This window comes from Lolium rigidum, chromosome 2, assembly GCF_022539505.1.
Source record: "Lolium rigidum isolate FL_2022 chromosome 2, APGP_CSIRO_Lrig_0.1, whole genome shotgun sequence".
NCBI classification, from domain to species: Eukaryota; Viridiplantae; Streptophyta; class Magnoliopsida; order Poales; family Poaceae; genus Lolium; species Lolium rigidum.
Genome location: NC_061509.1, coordinates 222,061,369 through 222,078,446, shown reverse-complemented (window position 1 = coordinate 222,078,446; position 17,078 = coordinate 222,061,369). Strand labels below are relative to the sequence as shown.

Below are 17,078 nucleotides of genomic sequence, written 5' to 3'. Positions count from 1 at the left end.
AGCTGCGTGCCTCACCTCATGTTCAAGTCGCGGCTTCAAGGGGGTAGATTGAGGTGCCCCATTCGACGTAGAACCTGGCCTTCACAGCCAGCAGGTGATATGGCAGAAGTTTATGAAAAAATGATGCGTCAAGTAGTTGTTAATCTTATGGGTGGTACCCTCATAGACAGAATGTCACATAATTGTCATAACTGCTGAACAACATGAAGTTACCGTGTATAGATCAATTGTCTCAAATTGTCGCTCATAAGGCTCAACATGAACATTCAACATTCGTGTCTTTTTTGTGTAGTTTCCGCACACAATTAATTCAGATAGCTTGTAGGCAGAGCGACGATACGAAGCAAAGGGAAATGAGAGTGACAAAAGAAGGCAAGCTTCCACTGTCCTTGCGGAAGAAGAGCGCCTCATAGACTGGGGCATTGATGGCCACAATCGCCACGCACAGAACAGCCTGCAGGAATAAAGGACCCAAACCTTCTGCACCTTCAAACCACAAAACTCTACCCAGTCCGGCCACCATGCACACCAGGTTGAACAGCGCGATTGTGGAGAGAATCACAAACATCCCCGAGATGGGTCCAAACTCCATCTTCCCCTTCTTGTACCTCTCCAGAGCCTGCGAGTCGTTCACCTTCACTGTCAGGTCGAATCCGGACTCAGAGACGCCCAGCATTCCACCGATCGTATCGATGGCTGCCAGGAGGTATGAGGTGGTCCTTCTGAAGAACCACATCCTTTGTGCGTTCCACCACTCCACTGCAGTGTCGCCGCATTGCAGTGACTCTACTATGCTGCAGGAGTATGCAGCCACCACGACGTATCCGAATGGAATGATCCAGGGGCTGGTTATCTGAATGAAATGCAAATGCAAGTATCGTGTCAGAATTGAACCACGGTTCATACAATATGAGCTTGGAAGCATACTATGCGGCATAGATTACCTCAGGGAAAACAGAGACACCACCAAGGAAGCAAAGAGAAGGGATGATGGCATAGTAGAAGGTGGGAAGGCTGTTCAAGGCCCAGAAGCCACAGACAGAGTAACCCATTTGAAGTCCCAACTTGATCTTACCACGGCCTAATAAGAAGGGGCTATAATTGGAGAGGGATATTTGGAGGAACCCTTCTGACCATCTCTTGTGCTGAATAAGGATCTGGCCTAGTGAGGTAGGGGCCATGCCTAGGAAGCCCTTTCTGACAGGGTTATAGTACACCGATCTCCACCCACGGCATTGGATTTGCAATCCTGTGATTACATCCTCCAGTGGGCATCCATATCTAACTCCTTTCTGCAATTCAGAAACACAAATTCATCAACATGTGAATATGTGATATGTATGAACATAATAGTAAGAACATCATGCAGGCTTTGCCAAGGCATTTTTACATATGTTCATTAAAGCAAAGTAGATCGATGAAAATATTCATATACAGATAAAGAGACCTCAATGCCCCACGGGGTGTTATGCTCGTACGTGCATGTCACAAGTGACTTGGACATTTCTTCCAGCTCATCAGCACTTTGTGCTGTCCCCACCCCTCTAGCCCAATCTTCCTTGTAATCTTTACCATATATTTGTCCACATAGGGTCTCTCTCCGATGGAAGCATCCAGTGCCATAGTAACACATTCCTCCCCATCCATCCAAGCAAGGGTGATCCAACTGAACATCAATTCATGAAAATAACAAACCCGGTTAGTCTCAGTTGATGCATTGTACAGCTTGGGACATAGGTCTGTCCTCCATTTTAAGAGGTGCTATATTATCTTTCTATTGACCTCATTGACAACATTGATGGGATTGCCGTAGATGTCATTGTGCACCACATTGTCAAAGTTCTGAGGGTACTGAACAAAACCAATATCTTGACCTTGCTCTTCATCTAGGAAGAAGCACAATGCATCTCTGATGGACTCCGAATTGTTAGAGTACATATCACAATCAACATTCATAATGACTGGGCTGTTGCTTATCACCGAAGATACCCTTATCTGCACAAATGAATTTATTCAGGATTTATTGAAACACAATGCAGATTTATTCTAAACAGCAATTCTAGAAAAACATTGACTATACCAAACAGAGAACAAATGACCTACCAAAGCATTTAAAGACCCAGCTTTGAAGTTATGTTTTTCCTGAGGTCTCTTCTCGCGTGCCATATACACAAGTGTTGGCAGTACATTTCCATCCACATCAACTGCCTTCCGTTCATTTCTATCAATTAGAATCTAGCAATGGTGAACAATTTGATCAGATGGGATCACCAAAATTATGCAGACAAGAGAGGTAAATTTCATCATTCCATTACAGATCCTGTGAAGATAGATTTTTCACTGGATCAATATCAACCATGTCAGGCTTGTGTAGCATCAGGCTGAATGTGAATTAAGCCAAACAAGCATTTGAGCTTTTATTTTCACATTCTGAATTCCACAATCAATTGCGCAGTTGGATAGTAAGAATCTAAACTACAGTTGTATTTTTTACACAAATATGATGCTTAGTACTTAAAGAATAGTATATGTTCCGGTGTACACTGATTAATTTGCACTTCTATAATCTGGAGACACTACAATAAGCAGTGTATATATTTTTTCTTTTATCTCCGAACTCTAGCTTGCCAGAACGAACATGGAACCCCCTTTTAGAATCTTTAATAATGGTTAAATAGATTGCCTATAATTGTTCGCCATAGGTACTTGATAAATATACAAACATATTGTTTTACCACAGCACTTCAATTCAGCAACATTCCTATATGTCAGTTATAACCAGTTCACCTCTTTATTTGCTACACGAGTTGCTTTTCAGACTTACCATGGTTATCATATTATTCAAAATAAACCAATTGCGTACTTCGCCTACTAGTCGGACTCTGACAAAACTACTTTTACCTGGATAATTGAAGGGTGATCTTCAGAACTTATCGTCTCATTCCATTCAGAGAAGCCTCTGCGATTGGACTCTGGAACCTCGGGAATCTTGCCTGAATGTACTACTGAGTTAACACGATCTGTCAGATCTTTGTACAGCTCCTGTAGTTCAGAAAAGAGAAAAAAACATCTTATTAGAAAATTATGTGTTGGTTTCACAGCCTTACGGAAGGCCAACAGGTGCCCACGCCAACAAATATTGTATCAGGATGTAGCACAACAACATTTCTTTTGAGATAAGTACATTGCATCAGAATAGATGCAGAACAAGTTTGTGCTCTACCTTCATACGAAGTGATTCTTGAGGGCTACAAGCATCATGAGGGGTAGCTGCTTCGGCAAAGTAGGCAGCTGGTGACCTGGGTTCCACCTTGTAGTTTTTGCAAAATGGAATCCAGTGCTTTGCAAATTCAGATGCCTCGTAAAGAGCATAGAACGTTACAGCGGAACCAGCATCATCGGATAAATATACGTTTAGCTTCTCTGGTGGGTAGTCATAAGCCATAACAGATAGAACAGTGGAGATGACAAGCATCGGTGGCTCAAGAGCTGGGTCCGCTGTACACACAAATATGTCCACACCGGGAAGCTGGTCCTCGCCATAGCTGTTTGTAGCCAGTGTTTTAGCAAGTCATTCACCAGTGACATAGATAATAGAGTCAAACTAATTTTGTTCATGCGATGTTTATATGCAGATATCAGCTATCTGAACAATGTAATCAGCCATGAATGTACAGTATTACAATATCCATGGAGGTCCCAGATGGAGCATTACGGTGTCAGAGTTGGTAGTAGTCATAACTCCTAGCTGAAATACATGTGTCAGAGTTGATAATATCTATATGATGAATCATATCTAGCATGGGTAATTTTGTTAGCAGGCATTCTTCTATGTAATGAATCATATTCTAGCATGGGTGCTATGGTTTATTCGTATCCAGAACTCTGTTACTTCGGATCAACTGAAAAGAATCAGTAGTCTGGTGGTGTCACATGCCAAGTAGGCAAGTATCTTTAGTTCTAGCAGAAATCTACAAACACCTATCCACGAGTATTGTTTATTTCTTCATAATATAATTCTCGATTCAAATTGCTTAATATATCTGGGCGCAAAATAAAATGTGACAGATCAGCATTAACTTCTGGACCTCATCTGGATTGCAACAGAAAATGTGTGAGGTGCTATCGACACTGCATTCATACACTACAATACAGAGTTTCTTCTCAATGTTGAATTATTCATTAACAAATACACCGTCAGCCCTTCATGTCACAGATCACAGATTCCAAGTTGATGGACTTGCCGTGATTCAGGAATGGACCACAAAGCCTCTAAAGTCAGGCCCCTGAACTGGTATGGCCACCAAAATTACTTGTCCAGCTAACCATTTCATCAAACAATAGCTCTGCATCCAGCCCAAGCAGAATAGGGTCCATGCAATGTTGTTCATGCGATGTTGTTATGCAGGTAACGGAGTCAAACTAATTTTGTTCATGTGATGTTATGCAGATATCAACTATCTGAACTGTGTAGCCAACCATGAATGTGCAGTATTACAGTATACATGGAGGTCCCGAATGGAGCACTACGGTGTCTAGTTAGGTAGTAGCCAAGACTCCTAGCCGAAATACATCTTAGTAATTAATGATATTTTAGCATGGGTGCGATGGTTTATTTGTATCCACAACTCTGTTGCTTCGGCCCAACTGAAAATAAATGGTACTAATCAGGGCCGGTTCTGGCCCTAGGCGACCATGGGCAACGCCCATGGGCCACCGCCTGGGAGGGGCCCGTCAGCGCATCTCTCCTCTGTACCTTCCCGCTGGAAAAAGAATTTGGAAAAGGGCCAAAGGCCCAGCGCGACGTATTCATGGAAAGAAACAAGGCTATGGAGAGAAACAAACACAGTTAAGCAACGAGGGCAACATATTGATGCTCTTATTAGAAAATTTTGGTGGGGCAGTAAAGAGGGAGAACGTAAGACCGCATGGGTCTCGTGGGAGGAGATGACGAAACCTAAATACATGGGAGGACTAGGTTTTCGGGATACTGAACTTTTTAACCTCGCCCTTCTAGCCCGCCAAGTTTGGCGGATTCTCCAAGATTCTACAACATTGAGCGCTCGGATTATCAAAGCAGTTTATCATCCAAATGTTGATTTTCTGGACGCTGAATTGGGTAATCACCCTTCACAGATATGGCGTGCATTGATAGAAGGCAGGGAGGTTCTTACGCAGGGTCTCATTCGCCGCATTGGTGATGGAACATCTACTCGTATTTGGACTCAAAAATGGCTACCACGTGATCAATCAGTGAGACCAATTGCTTGCCTAGCGGCTGATCCTCCAATGCTGGTAAGTGAGCTGATCGACTCTACATCTGCGTCCTGATCGACTCTACAGTAAGATCTGCATATCGCATGCTTGTGGATACTAAAGTGAGAAGGGAAGCTTGGCTAGATGGACTTTCAACCAGCTCGGACAGCTCTCGAGATACAAAGTGTTGGACGAAAATGTGGAAGGTAGATGTCCCCTCAAAAATAAAAGTCTTTCTATGGCAGTTAGCCAAAAGCAATCTTTACCTACAGCAGATTTGTTGCATCATCGTAATATGTCAACTACACATGCTTGTACTTTGTGTGCAGTCGATGACTCATGGCGCCATTCGCTGATGGAATGTGCGATGGCTAGAAGTGTGTGGGCTCTAGGAGATGAGGAGGTGGTCGAGCATATGTTTGCAACTATGGAACATTCTGCAAAAAACTGGATATTCACCATGATGGAGTCCCTACAGCGGCATGATTTTGTTAAAGTTCTAGTCACCCTTTGGGGGATCTGGACGGCGAGGCGAAAAGCCATTCATGAGGGATTTTTTCAGAGCTCACAAACTATTTGACGGCCGAATGTGACGGAAAGAAACAAGGCCAGCGATCGACTCGGTCCAAGACTAGAGCGCCTCCGCCTCGCATCCTCACCCAGTCGCTTGGACTCCTAGGCTCCCAGATCGCCCGTGTTCCTGACTTATTTGGTTACGGTAAAAAAAAATTGTGGTCCCGACTTACTACCATCCTGTGTAAATATTGTAAGAGATGTACTCCCTCCATTTCATGAAAATTATCTTAAGTTTGTCAAAATTTGGATGTATCTAGATGTATTTAGTGTCTCGGTACATTCGAATCTAGGCAAATTCAGACAACTTTCGTGGGACAGAAAGAGTATTTAATTTCTTCATAATATCAGGTATCACAATGCCAAAAGAGAAACATAAATCAGGTGCTACAAAAAAGGATGAAAAGAAATGAGCGAATCAACTTATTGCATCACAAAGAAGTGCTTTAAATACATATTTTTCAGCAACAAGTAGTGTTGATGTCCATTTTTTCAAAGGCAGAGTATGATCCCGAACAAGATGATGATACAAGTTGATGATTTGCAGCCTTCACCGGATGCTCAGAACATTGTAAAATGGGTATTTTAGGGGCCTCTTTCATCGCCTCACCCAAGGGCCACGCGAAAGATAAAGCCGGCCCTGGTACTAATCTGGTAGTGCCACATGCCAGCTATACTTAGAAGCACAAAGCCAAGAAAATTTATCCAGAGTTAATGCTATTTTCTATTTCTTCAAAGATAATTCTCGATTCGAATTGCCTAATATGGGCATAAAATAAAATGTGACAGATCAGTGTACACTTTTTTTTTTCAAGAACATGCAGGATTGCATGTCATGTCATTAAGGTTCAGTGTACACCTCTGGAGCTCATCTGGAGTGCTATCGACAGTGCAGTCATACACTACATGCAAGTTTTATTCCCGGTGTCACATGATCCATTATTAATAAATACGCCTTCACGGATCTCAGATTCCGAGTTGCTAGATTTTCTGCGATTCAGGGTTTGGATCACGAAGAGCTGTAGAGACAAGCCCCTGAGCTTACATGACCGCCAACCCAAAATTCTACGCGTCCAGCCAACCATTTCGTCAAACACTGGCTCTGCATCCAGCGCAAGCAAAAACAAGATGCAAAGAAGCAAGCAAGCAGCGGAGATTAGCCGCTCACCTTTCGGCGAGGCGGTCCTTGAAGGTGGTGCGGCGGATCGGGTTCCACCGCACGGAGAGGGTGAGGAGCCAGTAGAGGCCGAAGAGGACGTCGGCCACGAGCAGCCCGAGCGACGCCCGCCACCCCAGGCTGTTGCCCTCCCTCGGCGGGATGTGGGTGGCCCTGTACACCCATATCAGGAGGATCCCGGCGAAGATGGTGCACGCGTACAGCCGGTACGCCACCATCCGCTTCGGCTTCTCCGTCGCGAACAGCGGCGGCCTGCCGCCGCTGGCGGCGGAGATGCTGCTCCCCGCCATCCCTGCGTGGTGCGTGCTAGTGCTAGCGAGAACGCGAAGTGTGGAGCGGGTGGTCTGGGCCCTGGACTCCTGGGTCAGAGAAGTGTGAGCCGGCTGTGTAGCGGCTGGTCAACGCTCTGTAGCAGCCGTCCCTGAGTTAACTTTGACAATCTTGACAGTCTTCGCACTGAGATATGGTCGACTTTTTTTTTTTTGCGAAACACACTACAGACGTAGACGTTCACATATACGTATATACATTTACCCTATGAACGTACGCACACCCTACCCCTATGAGCATCTTCGAGAGACTGCGTCCAAGAAATTTCATCTGACGGCTCTTGAGATTGACGAAGTCACGACAGGCGTCTCGCTGTCGACGGGAACGTCGCCTCCCACTGAATAATATTCCGCATTTTAATGAGACACCAAAGTGTCAAATCTGGGGTTTAAACTCTGGTGGGCTGAGGTGCGACTGCCCTTCTAACCACCCAACCTTTTCATTTTGCACTTGTGCAACTGCTTAACCGCCACTATCTATCGGTTTGTGTATTTTGTTAGAATTTAGTAAAGAAACAGTGAACAACCTGTTATCGGTTTTACTAATTGAGAGAGAAATAATTAAATGATTTTATTGAATGGATTTACCTATTCTTTTTTGACCATGGTTTTACCAATTCTTGTCACAGATGATGCCACTTCATTCACCAGGCCTTTTTCATTTTTTGAGATGGTCATTCACCAGGCCTTGATCATAGGGAAAACATCACCACCGATATTGCCATCGTTTTGCAACATTGGTCTCAAGCAGTGGTGAAGCTAGACGCACATCAAAGGAGGGGCCAATTGACCCCAAAAAAATGCAGAATTTGTAACCATAGAACAATCACAAATCACAGCTGCAATTTCAAGGCAGAACACACGCTCATGAGTCGAACTGGATTTTACAAACACAACAATTATCAGTTTATCCAAACTTGCAAAGCATATACAAATCTCAAATAATGTGTAGCTAAAATACACAGATATCTCCAATCGGCAAACAGTGATTCAAAATTTAATTAGCATTGGTATTTATCTAGAATAATCAAGCAACCGAAAAGGCTCCATTCCAACTAAGGATTTGTAAAACAAGATAGGAGAAGAGAAGTTCCCGTGTGTTGCATAGCCGATCTGATGCTGAAGCTTTAGAACTTCTAAGAAAATCCCAAGACTAGATGTGCGGCAACCATTTGAGTTGGTTTGAACCAGTGAGTGAAGGGAAATGAGTTATATACGGCTAGGAATGGGGATTTTGTGGAAGAAAGAGAACCTAAGCTAGCAGCCATGGGGAAAAAATTGAAAAAAAAATCTATATATAGCTAGCAAGCCGTCTCATTAAAAACCTTCCAGTCTCCTTAGGTGCCCTGAAAGGAAAAACAGTACTTACTGCTTCACCAACACAGAAGGTTACATCATGAAGAGGTTTACATTGTTTACTAACTTAGCCTCTATACAATCTGAAGGTTCATCAATCCAAACGACATATTGATACCCACTGGCATTAGCAGCTAACCTATGAGCAACCTGATTACTCTCTCGAATAGTGAAGCAGAGAATGAGAAGACGTACATAACGGAACGTGGTCTAGCTGGTAAACTAGAGAGGCTTTAATTTTCACTGATTGGAACAGACCGGCCCATAGCACTGGAACATAAAACACTCTAATTTTTGTCTGCAATTTCAGAAGACTGGGCCATGGCACAGTATGGTCCACTAGCAGCGTCGCCCCAGTGATCCCAAGTATCAAAAGATGTTCCACTGATGCACTATTTGTCCTACATTTTCCTCTTCGCTCTCAGCACAGCCTAAAGTCACACATTGTATACTCGGTTTTGGTTCTACTAAGTCTAAACCTCTTTGATTGCAAAGTCTTCCCTCATAGTTAGGGGCGGATCTACCATCCCTCCTGTCCGGGCAGTCGCCCAGGCTTGGCGGCGCGCCTGCTTGCGTTTATTACTTTCTATAGCAGTTTTGTTCCAAAAAGGGGCTTTTTTTCGCGACTTAAGCATGTTTGCCTAGGCTTTGTAAATGTTTTGGGTCCGCGCTGCTTATAGCTTTAATTTTCTTTCATCCACTAACCTCATATCATCAGCAAGAGCATACACCAAGGAATGTTTTCTTATAGATCTTCTGTAACCTCATCCATCACTAAGGAAAAAATATATTGATATCAAGGTTGGTCATTGATGTAGCCCGGAAATGTATTTGTTTAGTTGTCACTTACATGAACACTTGTCGCAACATTATGAGGGTAATATATTTTGTTGGGACTTCATTTTTCTCTAACATCGCATGACTGTCATTGCTATCTTGTCATAAAGCATTTCGAAGTCGATAAAAACCATATGTAGATCCTTCTGCTCCCTACATCTCTCTACATAGGTTGGCAAACCAAAAAAGAAAAATGTAAGTTAGCACATTTTCCAAAAATCTGCTAAACTGCACAAATTCATCAAACTGTAGGCACACTTTTTAGAATGTATTTAGGTATAAAAATATTAGTTTATTAGATGTGAACAAACTTAGTGATTCTTTGCGAAAGACTCCTTTGTGTGTGACTGTGTGTTGTGTCCTAGCTCAAAAAATACTACCACTATGTACCGCAATATAAGTGGTTTTAGTTTGCTAAAACAGCTTATATTATGGAACGGAGGTAGTACCTCCGTTCCTATGAAGAAGCCCCATGCATATTTTGATACTAACTTTGACACAAAAATGTGAGCAACAATATCTCAATAATATAAAAACACTTTTTAGTGATATCGATAATATATCTACTCCCTCCGGTTCATATTAATTGACTCTAATATGGATGTATCTAGACACATTTTTTGTTCTAGATACATCTATATTGAAGTCAATTAATATGAATCGGAGGGAGTAACATTCCTTAATACATGGCTTAGTTTTCGGTCAAAGAAAAATCTTTTAAAACGTGTACTCCTTGTGGAGAGGTTATATACTTTGGTGATGATGATGTGTTCTGATAAATTGCTCGATTTTTAATTGGCACCAAGCAAATTGATGCCTGTAGTGTTTCTAAGCAGTTGGCGTGTATGAACAAAATAGCAATGTCCCGCGCACCATAATGTCCACTACCATCGTTCATGCTCTTACCGCTACCGAGAAGCACGAACATTGTGCATGGTGGTAGAGTACAGGTAAGCATATAGATGTTGCAGGTTTTGCAGCTCTTCGAAGAAAAGGCATGCTCTGTGTGCGAGGGGAAAGATACGACTAAAATGCTCGGCCGCTCGGGTCACACCCTAATCGTATAGAAGAACTGTGTGTAGTACATAGACAAATCGAGATGCCCAAGAAGAACACATGTGTGGCAGCACGCTAGATTACATGTATGTATCCAAAGCTCTGGGCTAACTCGCAACAGATTTTATGGAAGGCTTTTCCAGTCTTCAGGTTGCAGCTCTCGAGAAGATTTTAGCCTGATATACTGATATAGCAATATGCCTTTGGCAGGCAAACACCTCGGCTCACCAACAACAGGAGGTGGAACTGGAACTGCAGCATGTGGTGTCCAGTGAGAAAATACAACATTCAACGACCAAGGTGGTTGAAATCGAGGACAGATTAAGAACTTACCAAGTCACTAGAGAAACCAAGCATTGCTCTCTAAAGCATTCAGGCAACAGAACATATAGTCCACCCGTTTACTTGAAGAGATTTCTGAGCCCGTTGAATAGTGACAGAGCTTTAAGCTCACCGCCAGCCCTCATGTCCCTCAATCTCCTACGCAGTATCTGGATCAGATCAAAGGGAGGAAATGTGAGACCTGAGACGCCAAAGAATAACCACGTGAGGTGCAGAGAAAATCGAGCAGCTGCAAGCTCTGCCGACTTACATATTGTGAACGATACAGGATCCTCCGTTCACTGATGCACAGATCTCTTGCTAGCTGTTTCAGTAACAAGGTCCTGGTGGCTTGCTTTGAATTGATGGAAACTTCTGCAGAACCCTTGGCGCCCTGAAACATTATTGGTTGACTTAAAACTGTTATTTTCAACGGAAGAAGCATCGGTATCAAATGATCATGATTTGCATATCCTGATAAAGCATTCATCACAAAACTAGCAGGAATGGCGCAGTCTTTAAATCATATGGGAACCACACTGGTGACTTCTGTGCAAGATATGCCATGGGAAAAATCTCACCTCTAAATATTTAGTATACTTTTTTATACTCGATTCACAGCAGTCCAAGATAAACTGAAGAGCATCCTCGTCCAGCTCAGGGTACTGAACTGCAGGTTTGGACGAACCTTTGTTGGATGCGGCAACAGCCATCTGCAGGGATAGGTGACATAAGCACGCTATGTTGACCACCTTTGTTCTAGCTCTATCTACAAAGTTCGACTGGTTGGTGCAAAATAACAGCACTAACCTCATCGAAGCGTTGAATCATTTCAGGAGGGCTGACCACGAGGAAGGCATAAGCCATCAGCTCAACCGGCCAACCTGTGACTCTCAAGGGAAAACTTTCGGACCTGATAATGGTGATCAGATCCTCTTTAGTTAATACCAAGTATATAGTAATTCTGATAGTTATAGAAATATGCAAAACAAGGTAAATAAAATGGAAACATTGTTGCACATAATACTGGCAATAAACAAGAATCGGAATTGGTTGTCCTGGGATTCATGTCGTCGTTTAGGTTCCATTTGAGAAAAGGCTATGTAATACTTAGCAGTTTCTTGGTTCCAGCCAACATTTCTTTGGCCTTTTGGCACAAAATCTATAATAAATACAATGACTACGTGCATCTAACGATGCAGACACTAGGAGAGTTTTCTCTTCCATTATCCGAAACAGTAAACCATGTCAGGGTATATGACTGGATGTACACCTACAAGTTATTTTTTTCGAAACAAGAGCAGGGACTTGAGATAAGGGCATCTCCAGCGGGGCGACGCAAACGGACGTTGTGCGACCGTTTGCGTTCGCGCGGACCGGAAATGCGTCTGCACCCAGCTCCAGCGGGGCGACGCATCGTGTCCGGGGCGTCCGCCGCGACGCAAACGTGCCGCAACGGCACGTTTGCGTCTCCGCGGACGCTGCGCGGTCGCGCCGAGCGTTCGCTCGCTTCCCCCATGGGTCCGCCTAGCAGCCACCCTGTATCAAGGGCATCGCTTCCACGGCCAGTGCTTCCACGGTCAGCGCTTCCGCGTCTGCGCCGCAGCCTTCGCCTTCAATGGCGCGGCTGCCTGTTCTGCGCGCGCACTAGCGGGCGGCGGCTAGACTTCTGCGCCGCCTTCAATGGCATCGTATCCCGCGCGCGGCCGGCCTTAAAAGTCGACCGGCACAGTTTTCCCTCGCCTACACCTCCACTCCCACCTCCACCGCCGCGCGCCGCCGCAGCATGGGGAAGAAGAAGAACAACTTCGAGGCGTCCGGCAGCGGCACCAAGAAGGAGGAGCGGCCGGGCAGGGTGCCGTTTCCGGTCAGCGTGGGGAGGCTGATGCACGCGAACTGGACGCCGTGCGACGCCTGGAGGGACGTGCACATGCCTGGCGGCTCAGCTACCGCCGGGTGCCCGTCCCATCGGTGCCTGCGCGCGAGCCAGAGAGGAGCGCCGAGATCCGGCGAAGGAGGCGGTATCTACCGCCGGACCTCCGCGCCGATCCGACGTACGCCATCGACTCCGATAGCTGGCGCACGTATCTCGTGTCCGAGAGGGATCGGAGGAGGAGGGCGGGCTTCATGGACGACAAGGACTTTCCCTTCGACCGTCCACCGCCGCCTCGTCCTTGAAGACAGTAGGCGCCGACGCGTGCGCACCAGGCGTCGAATATGACGACGACTACATCGAGGCACTAGCGTACCACAACGAGGAGGTCAAGGACGACAGCGATGACTACGTCGCGGTCGTCTTCCAGGATTGGCAGCTGGCCATGGCGGAGGGCCGCGAGTTTGAGTTCCCGGACAATATGACGGATGACGAGATGGCGAAGCTCGGCCTCCTCGTCTCCGAGAACGACCGACCTGTGCAGCCGACGCTGCCCCGGTACGCTACCGGCTTCATGCCGCCGGGCCTGTCGGAGGATGAAGCCCTACGACTAGCGCTCCAGGACTCGGCGGCGCCACAACCGCCGCCGTACAACCCCTGGGCTCATCCACCGCCGGCACATCCCTGGGCGCCTCCACCGCCGCCAAAGCCACAGCCCTGGGCGCCTTCACCTCCAGCACCGCCACAGCCCTGGGCGCCTCCACCTCCAGCACCGCCGGCGCGCCCGGCGTACGTTCCACCGGTTCCCAGCTGGCCGTGGACGATACCGGAGCTCATCGTACTCGACAGCGGCGACGAGAATCAGTAGGCGCATGCTTTTAGGGTTTATTTTCATGTGTTAAACTATGTAAATTATATTTTCATGTTATAAAAAAATGATTCGAACAAAAAATGCATCGTGACGCTGGAGCCACCCCCGACGCAAACGGACGCGCGGTCGATTTTGACCATTTCGGCCGACGCAAACAGACGCACGCGGACATTTTCGGACGCTGAAATGCGTCGCCCCGCTGGAGATGCCCTAATGGAACTCCGAACCAACACAGATGCAAACACCAAAACCCCCAAGGAATCAACACCATCACACTAGATATAGCACCTCAAACCTTTTTTCGGTGAAAAGTGATAAAAGAAGTTTCTTCTCAATAAAATGCATTACAAACCCGATAACAAATAAAATGCATTATTCGTGATGCAGTGCCAAGAAATATCCCAGACTAATAAATCTCTTTTTGGTGCTGGCAATAAGGATGCAACAGTAAGAAAACTTCTCCATCCTTAACAAAAAAAAAACATAACAAATTCCACATAGAAACAGGGTAATTTTTTGTCTCACTCTACGAGTAACAGAACATAAGAATGAGAGCACTTACTCTGACAAACCATGCCTCTTTAGTGCTTGTAATTTCTCTTTGTAGCACTCATCAGACTTATTAAGAGACACCAAGAACTCAACTGAATCATTTGGGTTTGTTCCCTCTTTTGGGACAAAACCGTATGAAAGCAATAGCTCACCACTGGATTTCTTACCATAGGATATAAACACCTGAAGAGGTTAAATATAAATTTAGAAGTTAAGGGATACCAATTTATCATAAAAAACAAAGCTAAAATTATATATTGCATGGAAGAAGACTAATTGGCCCCAGGCCCCAGGAATATGCAACATGGCATTCTGAAACCTAGCATTGGTACAGATTTTAATCACCCTTAATTTCATGGACATCACAATTACGGCTGGAAGAAAATGACTAATGGCATCTAGATAATTAATTCAGTATGGAGAAAACATATACAAGGGTTAAGCACAAATAAAAATGTTACCTGCTCACCTGGTTGATATGAACGGTCAGTAGTGAAGACTATTCCTTGAGATGACTTATCATAATCCAAGAATGCATCTACCTGAAAAGATGATTTTGCTAAGAAAAAAGAATAATATCTGCACTTCAGGAAGACTTGGGAAATCATGGAAAACTGGGAAAACTGAGGGACATGTGGTACTTAAGGAATTCGGTCTAATATCGATAATGATTCTTTGTAATGTGAACTGTGGGACTTGCACTACTAGTAGAATTATATACAATATTGATGAGAAATTTGTAAAATACAGAATGCAATACCTCAGGGCTGTGGTTAAGCATATCTGCCCAAGGAACTAGTGCAACCCTTCCATCCATTGATTCTAAACGAACCTGCAAAATAGCCCAATCCAGAGTGCACATTCAATATAAGCAGAAAATGACATAGCAAGCAAAAGCATTCATACGCGTAATGAAAAGGACTAGTAGATGAGCAAATAAAGTAAAGCAAGGTTCGCATCATATATTCCTAAAAAAAAGGTTCGCATCGTATATAGTAGCTTTATAAGACTCTCTTACCAGACGTGAGAAGAGAATGCCGAAGGACCATCTAAAAGTTTCCATGTTATACACCTAAAATAAGAAATTAGCAGCACCAAAATCAGTTAATGATAATAATTCGCTTATTTGGTGTCATCAGACCATATATTTATTACAGTAGGCACTTTTGCTGCTCTGTTTTAATAAAGGAAGTTAAACTCTTAAATACCATCAAGGCATCAACATTCTTTCATCATATCTTATCCGGAACGCTTAACCAATCTAATTTATGCAATGTGTATAGAAATAAGGTTGAACAGATCAATAAAAAAAAATGAACAGTGTTGTGCCGAACTGCTGAAAAAATTGGTTGGTGGCAGTGTCTTTTTTGTTTAACTCAAAATAAAATGGAATCCGGGTGAATGCACAATGTCTCTAACAAGAATAGTCGTCCAAACCCTCTCTTGTCCTCATCAGTTTGAAATTTGAACTAGCAACATTTGTGAATCATCATACCTCCTCGGGGAACAAATCTGGATATTTAGAAAATATTCGATCTCGAAGGTCGTTGTATCTGTCAAAATCACAAGGAATAATTTCAGTGAGGGCACCAACATCGGAGGAAACTCAATACAATAATTTACAAGAACAGATGCGCAGACTTACGTCCCAATCACATCACCGATCCTTGAAATTGCTCGTTCCCTGATCGGACAAGCCACAAGGTATGCATCTATCTCTGTACGAGTCCTACAATGACAAACAAAGGCTGTACAAGATTGAGAATGTTATCTCAATAACCACTCATATTATCACTTGGGAATCATGCCAAAACAGTATCCTTCGGGCTATATACCAGTACAGAAGCGAGTAAGGCTGCCTAGGCAATGCATCGATGTAGCTGCTCCACCTCGATGAACCCTCCAGACTGGCTTCGCTTATAAGGTAGGTGGCGAGAAGCGGCCAGTCCGGCACCGAGTACTTCTTCATCACCTCCCCCACCTCGCGGTTCGTCCATTCCTACACACAAGCACAGGAAACTCACTAATTGTAAAATTGGCACGACACTGCAACACATAGCACAACTGAATGATATGATGGGGTGGTGAGCTGATGAGGGAGAGTCCAGGATATTTTTTTACCGAATCGGCAGTGATGACGAGGGACGGTGGCACGAAGAGCAGCTTCTCTCCATTGCGGACGTTCTTGAGGGCAACGAGGCCGCGCTCGCCGATGTCCACCTTCTCCAGGGCCAGACGCTGCTCGGGGAGTCCAGAAGCGGTGAGCCACCGCTCCAGCGATGCCGCGCTCTCCAGGGACTCGATCTCGCAACCCCATGGGACACCCGCCTCGGCCTCGCGTTGCGCCGGAACTGACGTGGACGCCGCAGTGGCGCGGATGGTGAAACGAGAGGTGGGAGGGTGAATACGGAACCGGCGGGGTGCGCGCGGGTGCGACGGCGGCCGGAATTGTGGGTGGAGGGTGGTGGCGGTGGTGGTAGAGGCCATGCCGAAGCCGCGACAGTAGCGCGGTTGTGTGCGGGTGCGGGGAGCTTATCCGCTCCTTCCCGGCGGGTTTGGGGTTTTATGGTTCCTCTTGGTGCATGTGGTTCATTTTAGACGTATTTAAAAATATCAAAAACAAAATCATAAACAAAATGTCACGACTGCATGTTCACATCCGACTACATGAAACTCATTTCAACAAAAGCTAACCTTTAATGTGGCATGCCTAAAAATACAAAATTCGGTGCTACACTAAGGCTTTTCCCTAATCTTCAGGGTGAAAACCTAAGATCTTTGATCGGGCGACGACGGTGTTTGAGCATTGTTCGCTTCTTGAAGGCGACGTTTTTTGGGGAGTCTGTAATTCAGGTGTTGTCATGGTGGTGGATGTAT

General features: G+C 44.9%; 2 protein-coding genes across 3 annotated transcripts; both read right to left on the bottom strand.

Moving 5' to 3' along the window:
• Window positions 1-121: 121 nt before the first annotated feature.
• Window positions 122-7,296, bottom strand: LOC124693028 (cellulose synthase-like protein E2). Its single transcript, XM_047226471.1, has 8 exons — window positions 6,998-7,296; window positions 3,224-3,545; window positions 2,902-3,042; window positions 2,104-2,235; window positions 1,783-1,995; window positions 1,448-1,666; window positions 945-1,292; window positions 122-853 (listed from the first exon to the last, which is right to left on the bottom strand). The coding sequence occupies exons 1-8, from the start codon at window positions 7,294-7,296 to the stop codon at window positions 311-313; spliced, it is 2,217 nt and encodes a 738-aa protein (XP_047082427.1). The 3' UTR covers window positions 122-310.
• Window positions 7,297-10,535: 3,239 nt separating this feature from the next.
• Window positions 10,536-16,723, bottom strand: LOC124693027 (SET domain-containing protein 4). Of its 2 annotated transcripts, none has more exons than XM_047226469.1 (13): window positions 16,323-16,723; window positions 16,037-16,200; window positions 15,847-15,930; window positions 15,697-15,754; window positions 15,220-15,273; window positions 14,962-15,033; window positions 14,663-14,743; window positions 14,212-14,384; window positions 11,716-11,818; window positions 11,487-11,618; window positions 11,177-11,299; window positions 10,918-11,075; window positions 10,536-10,846 (listed from the first exon to the last, which is right to left on the bottom strand). In XM_047226469.1, the coding sequence occupies exons 1-12, from the start codon at window positions 16,686-16,688 to the stop codon at window positions 10,986-10,988; spliced, it is 1,500 nt and encodes a 499-aa protein (XP_047082425.1). In that variant the 5' UTR covers window positions 16,689-16,723; the 3' UTR covers window positions 10,536-10,846; window positions 10,918-10,985. The 2 variants fall into 2 exon arrangements, with proteins under 2 accessions (XP_047082425.1, XP_047082424.1); XM_047226468.1 differs by having other exon boundaries at window positions 10,536-10,836.
• Between the last annotated feature and the right edge of the window lie 355 nt (window positions 16,724-17,078).